At 34.9% G+C, this 16,067-nt stretch overlaps 1 protein-coding gene across 11 annotated transcripts in view; it reads left to right on the top strand.

The window, feature by feature from the left end:
* The window catches only part of NF1 (neurofibromin 1), a 306,641-nt gene that overhangs the window by 183,583 nt on the left and 106,991 nt on the right, over positions 1-16,067 (top strand). For 8 of the 11 annotated variants that reach the window (XM_032280968.1, XM_032280967.1, XM_032280963.1 and 5 more), the window contains 6 exons: positions 569-631; positions 6,431-6,589; positions 7,115-7,212; positions 8,428-8,574; positions 9,779-9,925; positions 13,608-13,718. In XM_032280968.1, the coding sequence (XP_032136859.1) occupies positions 569-631; positions 6,431-6,589; positions 7,115-7,212; positions 8,428-8,574; positions 9,779-9,925; positions 13,608-13,718 (725 nt within the window). The remainder of the gene's footprint in view (positions 1-568; positions 632-6,430; positions 6,590-7,114; positions 7,213-8,427; positions 8,575-9,778; positions 9,926-13,607; positions 13,719-16,067) is intronic. The other 3 variants (XM_032280970.1, XM_032280969.1, XM_032280966.1) reach the window with 1 other exon arrangement.

The raw sequence follows: 16,067 nt of genomic DNA, 5'->3' as shown, positions 1-16,067 counted from the left end.
ATCTTTTTTAGGGAGAGAGAGATCTTAATTCAGAATTTCTAAAGTAAAGTTTTATATTTATCCATATAATTTTTATTTCTTTATTCAATAGGATCTTAATTAAATGCCAGGTATTGGAAAAAGAACTGAAAGTCAATTGAAGGATACACAGAGAAGAATTTTACATATGAAGAAAAAAAATTATGTAGACACAAATGTTTTTAGTGTGTGATCTACTTGTAATGAATATTTTATATTAAATTTCTCAAAAGCTAGGCATTAACTAAAATGTAAATATTTAATATCCTCAAATTCACTTGGGGAGAGTTTTTCTGTGATTTATAGCCAGAAATAGTAGACATGATTGGATCTCAACATTTCTTGCTGTTTGAGTGCTTGGCTTAAAAATGTAATAAAAATTAAAACCCAGATTTAAAATTCATTCCTCAAAATTCAGTTGATTTCTAATTTTTTGTTGATTCCATTTGTGTTACATTTTATCGTGTAATTTTATGTACAAGCCAACGTTGTTTTTGTTGCTGTATGTAGTCGGTGCTGTGACTTGTTTGTGCTCATCTCTGTTCTGTAGGCAACTTGCCACTCCCTACTGAATAAAGCTACAGTAAAAGAAAAAAAGGAAAACAAAAAATCAGTAAGTTTGGAGAACTTTTTATTAGCTGTTTCTTTCAAAGCAAAACAAAAATCTTTTGCTGTTTGTTAAGAACATCTTCACTTCAGCCTATTTGACCTTCACTGTAAAATCATTCTACTAATTCTGGCACAAAATAGCTTTCATTTCAATTAACCCTGGAATTAAGTTACATTGAAACATTCTCTGTGTTCCTTTGGTTTGATTTATCCCAAAGGCAATTTGTGGACATTTGTTGCATTGGATATCTTTGGTCTAATTTTATTGTTACTTTTTAAATTATAAATGAATACAAAGAAACTTAATTTCAAGGCCTTAGGAAATGCTGACTCTCTTCATTCTTGCTTCTTGTTTGCAGGTAATGTGAGTGGTTTCTTTTCCCAGATATGACAGTGTTTCTTAATTGTTAGAAGTATATGGTGGGAAAGTGTCACTTTCTAAACCTTACCTAAAAGTTGCTAAATTTTATTTTTTTTACTCTTCATATTTTTTATCTAGGCAGTTTCAGTCATAATTTAGATATTTGTGCATAGATAATAGAAATTTTAATGGTAAAAAATTATTTTTATCTCAGAAAAAATATGAGTAAATAAGATAGTACTTTTGAGATAAAAGAAAACTGAGTTCAAATTTGTAGAAAAACACATCATTCTGCAAACATAATGTGAATATACTATCAGCTTCTATGTACTTGCCCTAATTTATTTAAAAGGAAGAAATTTATGAGATTCGTAATTATTTTCTTATAATTAATGGAATTTGTCCAAAATGTAACATGCATTCATTTTATATTTATTGTTATCTGTCAGTGTGACTTATCAGGCTGAGCCCTATCTTTGTTCATACAATCCAAATGATTGTAGAGTAAGATGTAAAGAAAACTTTTAGGAGTCAGGTAGGTAGTTTTCTTAAAAAGTTATAATTTAGAATACAGTTTTCATCTGGTTTTATCTTTTATTCCTTGTCTGAACTTTACATATAATAAAGCTTTATGGCTGAGCACAGTGGCTCATACCTGTAATCCCAGCACTTTGGGAGGCCAAGGTGGGAGGATCTCTTGAGACCAGGCATTCAAGACCAGGTTGGGCAACATAGTGAGTCATCTCTACAAATAATTTTTTTTAATAAGCCAGGCAAGGTGGTATACTCCTGTAGTCCCAGTTACTTGGGAGGCTGAGGCAGGAGGATTGCTTGAACCCAGGCAGTTGAGGCTGCAGTGAGCCATGATTGTGCCACTGTACTCCAACTTGAGTGAGAGAGTAAGACCCTGTCTGCCCCCCCCCCAAAAAAACAAAACCAGAAAAATAAAAAAGAAAAAGCTTTACATATGTTTCTAAGCTTTACATGTAGATTTTCTAAGCTTTAAATACAAATTTTTTAAAATTTAAATCAAAATTTAAATTTATAGACATACACTTTTATTGTATCCATTGAAGTTTTTGAGTATGTTAAGTAAATTTGACTAGCTATGATTTCATTGATTGGATTATAAAGACATTTCTTTCTAATGCTTCAGCCTTCTAATTCTCAGCATATGTGAGTTTAACAATGTACACCATCGTTGAAATTAATTTGCTGCTTCTAACACTCTTGTTCAGTGTTATACTAATGCCATTTTGTAGTGTATCACATAATTAAAATTCAGGCTTTCCGTGTTTCTCTAGAGCATGTTTTCTAGCCTTCCTAATATTGCTTTATTTATTAAGATTTTGTCTAAAATTGTTTCTTGAAATGTTTTTTTCTACTAGAGTTATTTTCAAAAAAATTTTTTCTGTAATTTCTGGGTAATGCTGTTTTGGAATGTATTTCTCAGCACAGGTAATATGAGCTCCTCATGGAAACAAGGGGAATCTAATTGGTAATTTGAGATATTTCAGAGAACATTCCAAAGTATGAAGACAGTATACTCATAAATTTAAAATGTTGTTTTATGAAGTTGTGTGCTTTAACAAAATGTAATGATCCTTCCTTTAAGAGCAAGCTGACTTTCTTTTCGGGTATACATATCATGGATTGGAATATGTAAAATACAGAGAGAAGATCTGGCTTCTAGTATATAGCTGTGTCGTCATATTACAGTTAACTGTTTATTATTCTCAAACATACAGTGTATAATGAGGTTTACTTTGGAAGTTAACTGTCTGCCTAACTCAGGGAGAATGCAGTAAACTAATCGTGTATGGGTAGTAATGCTCTTGCTGAAGTGCAGTTTATGACTGCATGCACTTGCATTATGTAGTTCAGCTTTTACCAACGGAAGGAAGGGGACATTTGGCTGATAACTGGTCTCAACACACAAACAGGCCCACCTTTGACCTTTTGTGCAGAATGTCTTTTGGATCCAAATTAGATTTTTATGAATTAAAAAACTGCTAGAGAGTGTATATATTATGAGGTAAAATTACATTGATGTCAATTAATGGTGAATGGAAAAAGCAGTCCTTTTTATAAGCTGACTTATGAAACTTGTTATATAGCATTTTCATTGATATTGGTTTTTTAATCAGTCTTTAGTTCTAAAATTACATTGATTCTGCCATCAGTGAGATATATGTATTTGATATATGAAACAGTATGTGTTCTTGAGGTGTGGCTATTTTGGGTTTTGATGTGAATTATTTTTAAAGATGTGGAAGATGGTAAAAATGTGATTTTTTGGTAAATTTTACAATATTCTTTTGGGAAATCAATCAGCTTTGCGTTAAATTCTGATGCTGAGTACCATTAAGTATAAATAGAGTGTAAATATAAGTCACACTTTAAAACTCCTTTGTCCTGGGGAAAACCAGTAAATATAGCTACTTTCAAAAAAGTGTTTCATCCAGTTATGATTACCATTACAATTTCCTTGTTCCTTCTCCACTCCCAGTGCTTCATTTTACTAGCATTAAAAAAAAAGTATTTTGGCCGGGCGCGGTGGCTCACGCCTGTAATCCCAGCACTTTGGGAGGCCGAGGTGGGTGGATCACGAGGTCAAGAGATCGAGACCATCCTGGTCAACATGGTGAAACCCCGTCTCTACTAAAAATACAAAAATCAGCTGGGCGTGGTGGCGCGTGCCTGTAATCCCAGCTACTCAGGAGGCTGAGGCAGGAGAATTGCCTGAACCCAGGAGGCGGAGGTTGCGGTGAGCCGAGATCCCCCCCATGGCCCCCAGCCCGGGGAAAAAAAACCAAAACTCCGTCTCAAAAAAAAAAAAAAAAAAAAAAAAAGGTATTTTGAAAGCTCTCCATGTGTTTCACAGCAGGTTAACATTTTATAAACTAACTGGTTCTTTAAAATTAAACTATGGCTTTTAGCTTTTTAAAAACCATTTTAGGATTTTAATAGGTTAAATTGATTAGGTGCTAATTCTTTTAAAACAATCTATTTTAAAATAATTATAAAGCAATTTTTAATCCTTTTCTTGCCTGCTAACTCACTCCTTAAAGGCTTTAAAATGTTATAGGTTTGTTTTGTCTGCCTTTTTTTCCCCTCCCTCCCTCCCTCCCTCCCTCCCTCCCTTCCTTCCTTCCTTCCTTCCTTCCTTCCTTCCTTCCTTCCTTTCTTTCTTTCTTTTCTTTCTTTTCTTTCTTTTCTTTCTTTCTCAGTCTCTCTATCAGTTAGGCGGGAGAGCAGTGGCAAGATGGCTCACTGCAACCTCCAGCTCCCAGGTTCAAGCAATTCTCCTGCCTCAGCCTCCCAAGTAGCTGGGATTACAGGTGTGTGCCATCACACCTGGCTAATTTTTGTATCTTTAGTAGAGATGGGGTTACACCATATTGGCCAGGCTGGTCTCGAAATCCTAGTCTCAAGTAATCCATCTGCCTTGGCCTTCCAGAGTGCTGGGATTACAGTCATGAGCCACCATGCCCAGTCAGAGAATTGTCTGTTTTAAGATTAAAATTTGGGAGTTTTAAAAGAACCGCTCAGTAGCAATGATGGTCTATGAATATTCTAAAATTATGTGAAGAAGTTTGTCTGTGTGAATGCATACATTCATTTTTCTAACCTTTATCAGATTTCATAGAGGTTCCTTGTCCCCAGAAGGTTGAACTGCACTAGAATAGTCAAAGCACTCGAATTTTTTTCTTAACTCTATATCTTTAGTTTTAGCTAAAACTTCTATATCTACTAAATTTATATATTTCAGCTAGTATTTAGGTTTTAAAGTCATTTTAATAAAGCAGCTATATTTAGCCACATTTACCAGTTTCCCCTTATTTAAGTGTTAAGGTTGTTCTTCATGCAGTAAGCACTGTAACAAAGAAAGCTTTCTGCACTATGTGTAGTGTTCCTGAAGGCGGGACTATATTAGTTACAACTCACCTCTTTTATCACCTCTTACAAATATTTTATTCTCTAAAACCTAATTTTTACCCACTTCCTATTGATTATAGAAAGCTATTTTGAGATTATAAGCAGATATGAACGAATTTAAAATGTGGACTCCATGAAGCACTACATTAAACAGGTTGAAGGGAAATAATCCCTGTTCTTTCAAGAGTTAATCTGGAGTCAGCCATGTGAATTTATGACAGGAATATTGATTTATTGAGGCATTGTGAAAAAAAATAGTTACGTGATATTCCACATGTAAATCTGCCCCCCGCCCCTGAAACCAATATCCTTTGAAATGAAGGTTTATCCTTGGAATCACAGAATATTGAGTGGAATGCTACAGCTTTGTAATCACTGCCACTTTATTTTTATTTATTTATTTTTTTTGCCGAATCCTAACCACTAGACTACCAGGGATAGTCACTGCTACTTTAAATAGCAGTTAGCCACACTAAGCAAGACTAGCTGTAGAGATTAAAATGTTAAGTTAAATGTTCTTTAAAAATAAATATATATAGTATATATAAAAAATGTAAATTGCAAAATAATATAATTTTCATATATAACATGATTTAAAGCAAGGGATGCTAGGAAGGTATGGGAGCTAAACCAATTTTATAGCACTCTCCTCAATCTAAGGTACCTTTTACTTTATCTTAATGTAGAATGTTTCATAAAGGGAAAATAAGTCCACTTTAAATATTGGGTTCACATTGCTTTTCAGGCTGGACAACCATTTCTTGAATTCTTAAAATTTTTTTTTTTATTTGACAATTATAAATTGAGGCAGACATAGGGTTTCTCTCTTCTGGTGAGATCCTTTTTGCTTTTAGGTAACCAAGAATTCCCATCCCTCCATGGTCTAAATAATAGGTAGGTCCTTATATTATAAAGGAAGTTGTGAAGAAAAGGAGCTGGCAATAACATTGCTTGTAAGTAAGTTCCCCCCCCTCGGGAATCTAAGATTTTGTTTTGTATATGGCAAGCATTTTTTCTTGAATTCAGTTGTAACTGGTACACAACAAAATGTAAATATGTACTATTAGGTATAGGATGTTTTGGGGGTGTGCTGTTGAAAATTTGGTTTCACCTTATAAAGTTAACCACACTTTCATGTCTGTTAATTTTAGTAAATTATGATCATCTTTGTGTAAAAATTTGGTCTGCTTTCATTACTTATCAAACTTGCAGTATAAGTGATGATACAATGGAGATCTTTTTTCAGGTTTCGTCTACCCATCTCATCCATGAGGTTTTTCTTTCCTCCGAGATACCTGAGTTGTACTTTAATATGATACGAGACTGAAATTAAGAGGAAACTTTATTTTCTCATTTTTGGGAGAAGAAAAAGATAGAAGTGTGTCATTCATGAGGACTGATTGATTCAGAGTTTTTGTGCAAAGTTTGATCTTTGAGCTCTTTGTTCCCATGTCCTTATTTTAATTCAAACCTTATACTCAATTCTCAACTCCTTGTTTTTAGGTGGTTAGCCAACGTTTCCCTCAGAACAGCATTGGTGCAGTAGGAAGTGCCATGTTCCTCAGATTTATCAATCCTGCCATTGTCTCACCGTATGAAGCAGGGATTTTAGATAAAAAGCCACCACCTAGAATCGAAAGGGGCTTGAAGTTAATGTCAAAGGTGAATTATTTTGATAATCTAGCTATCTTAAACTCCCCTCCCAACTGAATTTTCAGCTTTTCTTATAGTACTTCCTCTTACATTTATATTTTAAATTCCCTATGGTTTTCAGTTATGTGTTTTTGTTTTATTTTGTTTAAATTACTAAGGAATTCATTAGTTAGATACCTGATGGACCTTATTTTCATGAGAAAACATTTTATTACAGTAAATGTCTTGTGTTATGAAGATCATTATCTGTGTAATCATTCTAGACATTCTGAAACAGACTAGAAAGTAGGCTATAGGATTTTTTATTTTAAAAGACATTAAACATTTTAATATGTATTTTTATATGTAAATATAGTAATTATATTTTGGAAGAATAGAAACACTACCTAAAATTTATAGAATGAGGAGTGATTGATTTTAACTACTAGCAGAAATTTTATCAATGAGAAAATTCATATTTTTAAAGAATATATTAATGTATAGACTTCATACAATAAATAATCTGATTATTTACAACCCTGTTTTATTGTGTAGATACTTCAGAGTATAGCCAATCATGTTCTCTTCACCAAAGAAGAGCACATGCGGCCTTTCAATGATTTTGTGAAAAGCAACTTTGATGCAGCACGAAGGTAAGCTACCTGCCACGTATTCAGTTACTCTGTTTGAGTCAAATATTTTCAGTTTCATTTAAGTCCATGTACTTGTTTTACATGAAGCTTCTGTGTAGGTTTTTTCTCTTCCTGCTCTAGGTCAAGACATAACTTGTCTTATTTTACTGTAAAAGTCATGAAATAAATTAATATTTTTTATAATTTGGTAGTGATTTTCATATTTGAAAACCGAGTGATTTTTGACATGTCTAGTTAAATAAAGGATTTGAGGATGTTACAATAAGGAGAAAGGGAGAAGTAGGATTCCTTTTATTTAAAACTAAAACCAAACTGGTATCGATAATACATAACGATGTATAGTAAGGATTTTTTTTTAATGTTAGAATATTTGCGATACTTACATTTGGAAGTGTATCTAAACTAAAATGTTATTTAAACCAAGTAATGCAGACGTGTAAGATTTTGTTCATGAGTAACTGAATGTTGATTTTAGAAAACTTTTCTGCTGGATTTCCATAACTATTTTACTTTATTTCTCTGAGTTATTGATTTATCTGTAAAGTAGTGATAAACACTGTTTGCCTGAGTTGTTTTTAGAGGAAAAAAAACGAGACAATTAATAAGAAAGTGCTTTGTAAATTTATGTCTGGAATTCTGCTTTTCATGCAGTGTGAATCTAATTGATCCTCATCATCTAAACTAGACTTGTATAACCCTTTCTTCCAGCTTATCATCATTGTAGTTGTTACTGACTTTTTCGTGTTAGGGAAATTGGAGTTTAAAAGGTGTACTGCTGAAGTACAAGCCATATTGGAAAGAGAGTAAATATCAGCACAGGATTCATATTCTGGCAGACTGAATACTCATAGAAAGTTAAAAAGATCAAAGTTTTAATCCTGGCTCTGACCTAACAGGCTATATATTTTTGGGAGGTCTTTTGTCTGGACCTTAAATTTCCTTGTCTGTAGCCTCTTGCCAAAGTTTTATCCATCTCAATTTTGTTGTTCTCTAACTTCAAAGCCTACTCTGAAGCTGGTGCCAGGGATCAGAAATGGAAAGCGAACTTTCTCCTTGTCCGTCTTGCTTTGTCTAATGACAAGTCACATTGTGTGAACAAGCCCTTCATATTTGTAATCTCAGTTATTTCACAAAGTTACATCATATTTATTTAATTCAAACGTAAGTCTGGCTGTATCTGGTATTGGAAATTCTAATGATTTTGCGTTTTTGAAGGTTTTTCCTTGATATAGCATCTGATTGTCCTACAAGTGATGCAGTAAATCATAGTCTTTCCTTCATCAGTGATGGCAATGTGCTTGCTTTACATCGTCTACTCTGGAACAATCAGGAGAAAATTGGCCAGTATCTTTCCAGCAACAGGTAAGATTTCCCAGTCATGGGGATAGTGAACACTCTCCATTTAAATTTAGATTAATAAAATTATTGGTCATGAATAGTGCTTTTTACTTGGCACCTTCTTGGACTAAGAATTATGGTTTAGAAAGAGAAAGACTCTTTTTTCAAAAAAAAAAAAAAAATACAAAGAAAAGGTTAAGTCATATTAAGTCAACAAACCTACTTAGGTTCCAGTGATGATGATGATGATGATGATGATGATTTTTTTTTTGTCAAGTTAAAAAATCACAAATTAGCTCTTTGGGTTTTTATGGCTTGCAAATTGTCATAGACCCAAAGAAGTTTAAATTAGTGTTGGCGTTTGAATCTGAAGGACAGCTAATTCTTAGGAGTTTAGTAATTAAAATATTGTCAGTGTTTTAATTCTATGATGGACTCATTTGTGATACTCTAAGTATATGCAAATAAAGCTTTATATAGAAAATACTGGCCTGGAACTGTGGCTCACACCTCTAATCTCAGCACTTTGGGAGGCTGAGTCGGGCAGATCACCTGAGGTCAAGAGTTCAAGACCAGCCTGGCCAACATGGTGAAACCCCATCTCTACTAAAAACACAAAAATTAGCTGGGCATGGTGCCTATAATCCCAGCTACTTGAGAGGCTGAGGCAGGAGAATCTCTTGAACCTGGGAGGTGGAAGTTGCAGTGAATTGAGATCACGCCATTGAGCTCCAGTCTGGGCCGCAAGAGTGAAACTCCGTCTCAGAGAAAAAAAAAATTAAAAATTGAAATTAATTTGGGCATTGTTTCATTAGCTCTTATTAGTCTCTTTTGTAACATAAATTACTTGCTATCCCATCTAGTTATATACATTTGTAAAGAGACCAAATTCCTGTGTTTGAGGCATTCCTTACAAAGGAAAAATGAGTCCAAATTATTTTTAAATGCCAATAAAAATGGTTAGTACTTTCATGGGAAAAGTAGCAGACTATGGAGCTAAGGCTAAGCAATTGGGAGATGGGAGTTTAAACAACAGGGCATTTTAACCTTTTATGAATTATTAATGGATTGAAATAGACATGGGCCTGAGGTCTTTTTGTTGCTGTTTACAAATCAACAGAGACCACCAGCTGACAGTAAAAGGAAAAACAACCAGTGACAAGTTAAAGAAATATATACTGCTAAATGTGAACTGCTACTTTTTTTCTAAGTAGTTTGCTATATCTAGGGATCATAAAGCTGTTGGAAGACGACCTTTTGATAAGATGGCAACACTTCTTGCATACCTGGGTCCTCCAGAGCACAAACCTGTGGCAGATACACACTGGTCCAGCCTTAACCTTACCAGTTCAAAGTTTGAGGAATTTATGACTAGGTAAAGTACAACTTGGAATGTTGATTGCTTTCTTTTTGGTTGAGAAGCAGAGTTTACCACCAGGCCACTTGTTAGATATGATAGAAGACTATGAGGAAAGATGTGTCTAATAATTGCATTACCATGTTTGGGGAGCCAACCTTTCTCCTGCGCTATATATTACTTATATATATAGGATATGTTTTATATGTTGTTAGAAAAATGGTAACAAATCATATTTTATCATCTTGCTTTCATATGTTTTCACATTTAATACTTAGCAGGGAGTGAAGACAACATTATTTTCAAATTATAGTTAAGGAAAAAGCAGCTCAATGTGAATAATTGGCTTGCTTAAGATTCCATGTCTGGTTCATAGGTCTTTTGGTTTTAAGTGTAGGACTTTCTACTACACTATAGCATTTTTTAGAACCTCATAAAGGATAATGGTTTTAACTTCTTTTAGATTAAGGTTCAGAAAATATAGTGTACCTCAGTATTGCTATAAAATTTCAGTGGACATTTGTTTTGAATCCCAGTTAGTGGAATTTAGTTAGTGAACAAAAAGATCCTCATTGTTAGACACTTACTCTATGATGATACAGTGAGAGTAGCCTGCTGAATCTTTTAAAGTACCTTTCACAGTACTTTATGCTTAGTAAGTGCGCCATAGTGTCTGTGAGTTGAGTGTTAATGTTCATAGTATGTTCCAAAACAAAAGAACTAAACAGAATCTGATGAAAAGAAGTTAAAGATTTGTATATAATATGCCTTGAATTATAATTGCCTGTTGTATTACATATAGGTCATAGTTTGGTACATATAACTCCAAACCATTGATACTGTTAAAAGAATATATGAAAGAAAGTATAAACAGAATGTATGACTTTATAATGTCTTTTCCAAATTAATTTTTATTTTTAACTCTATTAAATTTTTCTCAGTATAACAAATGTTTATTCCTATGTAATTAAGGACATATTTTCCATACAGAATATTCACATTACCTAATTTATATAATACAAAAATATAAAACTATTTTTAGACCAGGCATGGTGGCTAATACCTGTAATCCCAACATTTTGAGAGGCCAGGGTGGGAGAATCACTTGAGGCCAGGAGTTCAAGACTAGCCTGGGCCGCATTGTGAGACCTTGTCTTTATTAAATAAGTAAGTAAGTAAGTAAGTTGGGCACAGTGACTCATGCTTGTAATCCCAGCATTTTGGGAAGAGGATTGCTTGAGCCCCGCCTGGGCAACATAGCAAGAGTCTGTCTCTACAAATAATAAAATATTAACCAGGTGTGGTGGTGCACACCCGTAGTCCCAGCTACCTGGGAGGCTAAGGTAGGAGGATTGCTTGAGTCTGGGAGGTTGAGATTGCAGTGAACTGTGATTGCACCACTGCATTCCAGCCTAGGTGACAGAACGAGACCTTCTCTATAAATAAAGAAATAACTAAAAATATAAATTAAGTAAAAAGAAATATAAGTAAATAGAAATATAAATAAATATATAAATATAAAAACGAATAAATCAAAACTAACAATTTTCAAATTTAACATCACTGATGGCATCGTAGCCATTTTTCTATTTTTCTAGGAAAAAAAAAAATTTTTTTTAAGAGACAGGATTTCACCATATTGGCCAGGATGATCTTAATCTCCTGACCTCATGATCCACCCGCCTTGGCCTCCCAAAGTGCTGGGATTCCAAGCGTGAGCCACTGCACCTGGCCTGGAAAATATTTTTATTACTCCTTTTTTTTCTAAGATCCTATCTTCCCTTACAAAGCAGTCTTTTGTGCTTTTGAAGATTAAGTTATCTAATATATATATAATAAGGACAGTATCTGGTACTTGTAAAGTGTTTAATAAACGTTAGATTTTATTTTTGTTTTAAATACCCACTGATGCTCCTGGAGACCCATTTTCTTTTTTTAAAAAATGAAGGTAGCTTTATAATCTTAGTTCTTAAAAAAACAATTAAATTACTCAGTATACAAACCTAAAGAAGAAAGTAACAAAATTAAAAATTGTTTATCCTCCCTTTTAGAAATAATTAACATTTGTTGAATAGCCTTCCAGTCATTTATCTATGCACATGTATATTTGTTTCTCCTATCAAATGATATCTAGATTGTTCCATTAATATTTTTTAAATGTTGACCTGGTACCAGCAGCTTGATGGGCTGAGCTAATACAATCTTCTTCCCAAGACACAAGACTCATAGAAATACTAGGTGTAAAAGAAAATATGTATACTTAAAAAAATTTAGGCCAGGCATGGTGGCTTACACCTGTAGTCCCAGCAGTTTGGGAGGCTGAGGCAGGGGGGTCACCTGAGGTCAGGAGTTGGGAGACAAGCCTGACCAACATGGTGAAACCCTGTCTACTAAAAACAAACAAACAAAAATAGCAGGATGTGCTGGTGGGAGCCTGTAATCCCAGCTACTTGGGAGACTGAAGCGGGAGATTTGCTTAGACCTGGGAGGCAGAGGTTTCAATGAGCTGAGATTGCGCCACTGCATTCCAGCCTAGGCAACAACGGCAAAACTCTGTCTCAAAAAAAAAAAGGGAAAAAAAATTTTTTTTTAAATTTATAACTGGAAGATAGTTTCCAGGCAGATTACCTAGTGTAAAGTCAGTACAGATGGATAAAGAAATGGAAAATATGAAAAAGATAACAGATGCAGAAGATAGAATGCGAAGTTCCAACATATATCTAGTAGGTGTTCCCTAGAAATTGAGCTCAGTGAGAATAGAAAGAAGTAATATTTGAAAAGATAATAGAAGAACGTTTTCTAGAGTTGATGAATGACATGAATCTTGAGATTAAAGAAGCACACTAAGTCTTGAGCAGACTATATAAAAATTAAACCTTTGGGAGGCCGAGGCGGGTGGATCACGAGGTCAGGAGATCGAGACCATCCTGGTCAACATGGTGAAACCCCGTCTCTACTAAAAATACAAAAAATCAGCTGGGCATGGTGGCATGTGCCTGTCATCCCAGCTACTCAGGAGGCTGAGGCAGGAGAATTGCCTGAACCCAGGAGGCGGAGGTTGCGGTGAGCCGAGATCGCGCCATTGCACTCCAGCCTGGGTAACAAGAGCGAAACTCCGTCTTAAAAAAAAAAAAAAAATTAAACCAGGCTTTTTCAGAAGTGTATTTTAATACATATGGGAACATCATATATGATAAAAGTGATATTCAAAATCACAAAGATTAGGATGGACTTTCAATAAGTAGTGTTGTTACAACTCAGTAATGATCTGGAAAAATATTTTCATACCATTTGTGAGGATAAACTCCCATAAATCAAAGAAAAAAAACTTGGGCAAAGCAAGACCTTTTTCATTCATTCAAAATCCATAAACTAGAAAAGAAAAGGTTGATAAAATGAATTCATTACAAAATCATAAACTTCTTTTTGGGGCAAAAATGTCATGAGTAAAAACAATCCTGTGGTTAATATCCTTGTCCAATAGTTCTCTGAGAATAGTGCTAAAAGTGCTTTTGTGGTTCAAAGAGTAGTATCTTGAAATTTTTGGTGCATGTTGCCAAATTACCCTTTGGTATATCTGTTGCTTTTAAAACTTTTTTTCATTTTAGTATTTTATTGTTTATCCAATTATAGACTTTTTTTTTTACATACTCAGTAGGCAATATAAAGCCTCAGAGTTACTCTGTTCTTTTTCTTTTAGGCATCAGGTACATGAAAAAGAAGAGTTCAAGGCTTTGAAAACGTTAAGTATTTTCTACCAAGCTGGGACTTCCAAAGCTGGGAATCCTATTTTTTATTATGTTGCACGGAGGTAAGAAATACTATGTTTTGGTGTCTCTAAACAGAGTATTTTAAATGATAGCAAATACAGAAAGATGGCAAGTTTGGTTTTTCCCATTTGACCTAACAGGAATTGAAGACAAGTTTACCTGGGAGCACATAGCAGGGTAAATAGTCTGCCTTTCCTAAAATGGTGTTCAGCATCTAGTAACTGCTTTTCAGACTACCCATTTCATATTGGTTTCTCTGTCCTACATCATTTTTTAAAATACAGCCTACAAAGGTTTAATTACCAAAAGTTAAAAACCCACAAAGAATCTTTTATTTTCAAGTATATTCTGATTAAATAGTATACACAACATGATAACCGGGAACTTTTTATTCAAGAAGAAATTAAACTCTAAGAGCCTATTTCTGAGAACTTTTAATAATATGCTATGTAAGACAGCATCAGGGTGATTTAGAAAGTAATTCAAGGGACTGGTGGGAAGTCTCTGTGAAGATGGTGCAAGGGGTGGCCTGGAAAATGGTGCTTGTTCATGCTGCCCTCAGTCAAGGCTAGTTCCTGAAAGCCTGCCTGGAAATGTTGTGAGCTCCTCCTTAATAATAGTTATGATGCTTGCATTGCTTTCCCTACCATTGTTTTTGCTTTTTGTTTTGCCTCATTTTACCTTCCTTTTGAGAACTCATCTGTGACATTATTTGGTCAGTTTTACTTCTTTCCATTTACCACGACATACATTCATGGTAATCGAGCCTTAGAGACACCATGATGCATAGAGAGACCACTGACTTTCGAATCTCAAGGACCATGTTTAGACTTAGTTCTGCTGCTCATTAGCTATAGACCTAATCTTTCCCAGTTTCCTGAATTTAACAGTATTTAACATCCATGACCATTAAGTTAGTAGACTTACATTGTTAGTCAACTTGCTGGCTACATGAGGTTGAGAAATACTGGATGGTGAAAGAACATCAGTGGAAGATAGGAAACTTGTCTAATTGGGTCATTCAGATAGCCTTAAGACCAAGAAGTCCAAAGGACTGGGGTATTAGGAAATCAAGAAAGTAAGAAAATTGCATTGAACCTTCCCTCACCCCCTACCCTTTAACAACTCTAAGTAACCCCTCCTCACCTTCTCATGAAAGGCCTGTCTCCAGCTCTCATCTCAGTTGCCATTTCTAAATTGCCTATGATGATTTAAATTTTCTTTTGCACTTGAGATGAACCATATTTGTATTCTGACCCCATCCTTTAATACAACCAGAGTATTTTTACTTTCCCTATTTTCTCTAAGTAAGCAAACATTGGTGAGGGAGGTAGAAGACGTGTGTCCCCCTCCTCTTTAAAATCTTATTAGTTTACAAATAGCAAAGATTTCTGGAAAACAAAGCTGGGTTTTTTTTTTTTTTTTTCAGGATCAGAAACTATTATGTTTGTATTCCTTCTTTGTGGTGATCTAGAAGAAGCTAAAGGAAAGCACATTGGGCCTGTTGCAGATCCCTCAGTGAGATTCAGTCAGTGGGGTTTCCATGAAACCTGTTGAGTCTTATGGCTTGAGAATGCTAAGGATTCTCAGCTCTGCTGCTTATTAGCTGCATAATCTTTTTTTTTTTTCCTTTTCTTTTTTTTTTTTTTTTTTTTTTTTTGAGTTGGAGTTTCATTCTCGTTGCCCATGCTGGAGGGCAATGGTGTAGAGATCACTACAGCCTCTGCCTCCTGGGTTCAGGTGATCCTCTTGCCTCAGCCTCCCGAGTAGCTGGGATTACTGCACCACCATGCACCACCTTGCCTAGCTAATTTTGTATTTTTAGTAAAGATGGGGTTTCACCATGTTGGCCAGGCTGGTCCCAAACTCCTGACTTCTGGTGATCTACCTGCCTCAGCCTCCCAAACTGCTGAGGTTACATGCATGAACCACTGTGCCTGGCCTTAGCTACATAATCTTAGATAAGTTTATTTTTCCAAATCTGTTGCTTCATATGTTAAAGCTGGGGTGTGTGCTTATACAAACTATGAGTTTCCTATTAAGTGTTTTGTGATCTATAAAGTTGTGTAAGGAGTAAATTTGGGATTTTCTTTCTTCCTTTCTTTTTTGGGGGCATATGGCCCTGTCACTTTCAGATTTTCTGTCCTTTTAGTTTCTTACTTAGACCTACTGGAGCTCCTCCTGGCCTTCATTTTCACCTGGTGTGAGGCCTAGCCCCAGGACAGATGAGTACACAGTACATCAGAGCAAAACATCCATTTACTCATTATGAAGGTCTTGTCTGTCTGTATGCCATGAGCTTTGTCAAAGAACACTTGGGTTTGACTTCTCTTTTGTTATTCCTGTGTTTCTGTGGCTTAGACTACTATGTATTAAGTAATGCTTTTTGA

This window comes from Sapajus apella, unplaced genomic scaffold (genome assembly GCF_009761245.1).
Source record: "Sapajus apella isolate SASKATOON/1434 unplaced genomic scaffold, GSC_monkey_1.0 scaffold12, whole genome shotgun sequence".
NCBI lineage: Eukaryota > Metazoa > Chordata > Mammalia > Primates > Cebidae > Sapajus > Sapajus apella.
The sequence above is the reverse complement of the archived record's forward strand: the minus strand, read 5'-3'. Positions and strand labels throughout refer to the sequence as shown.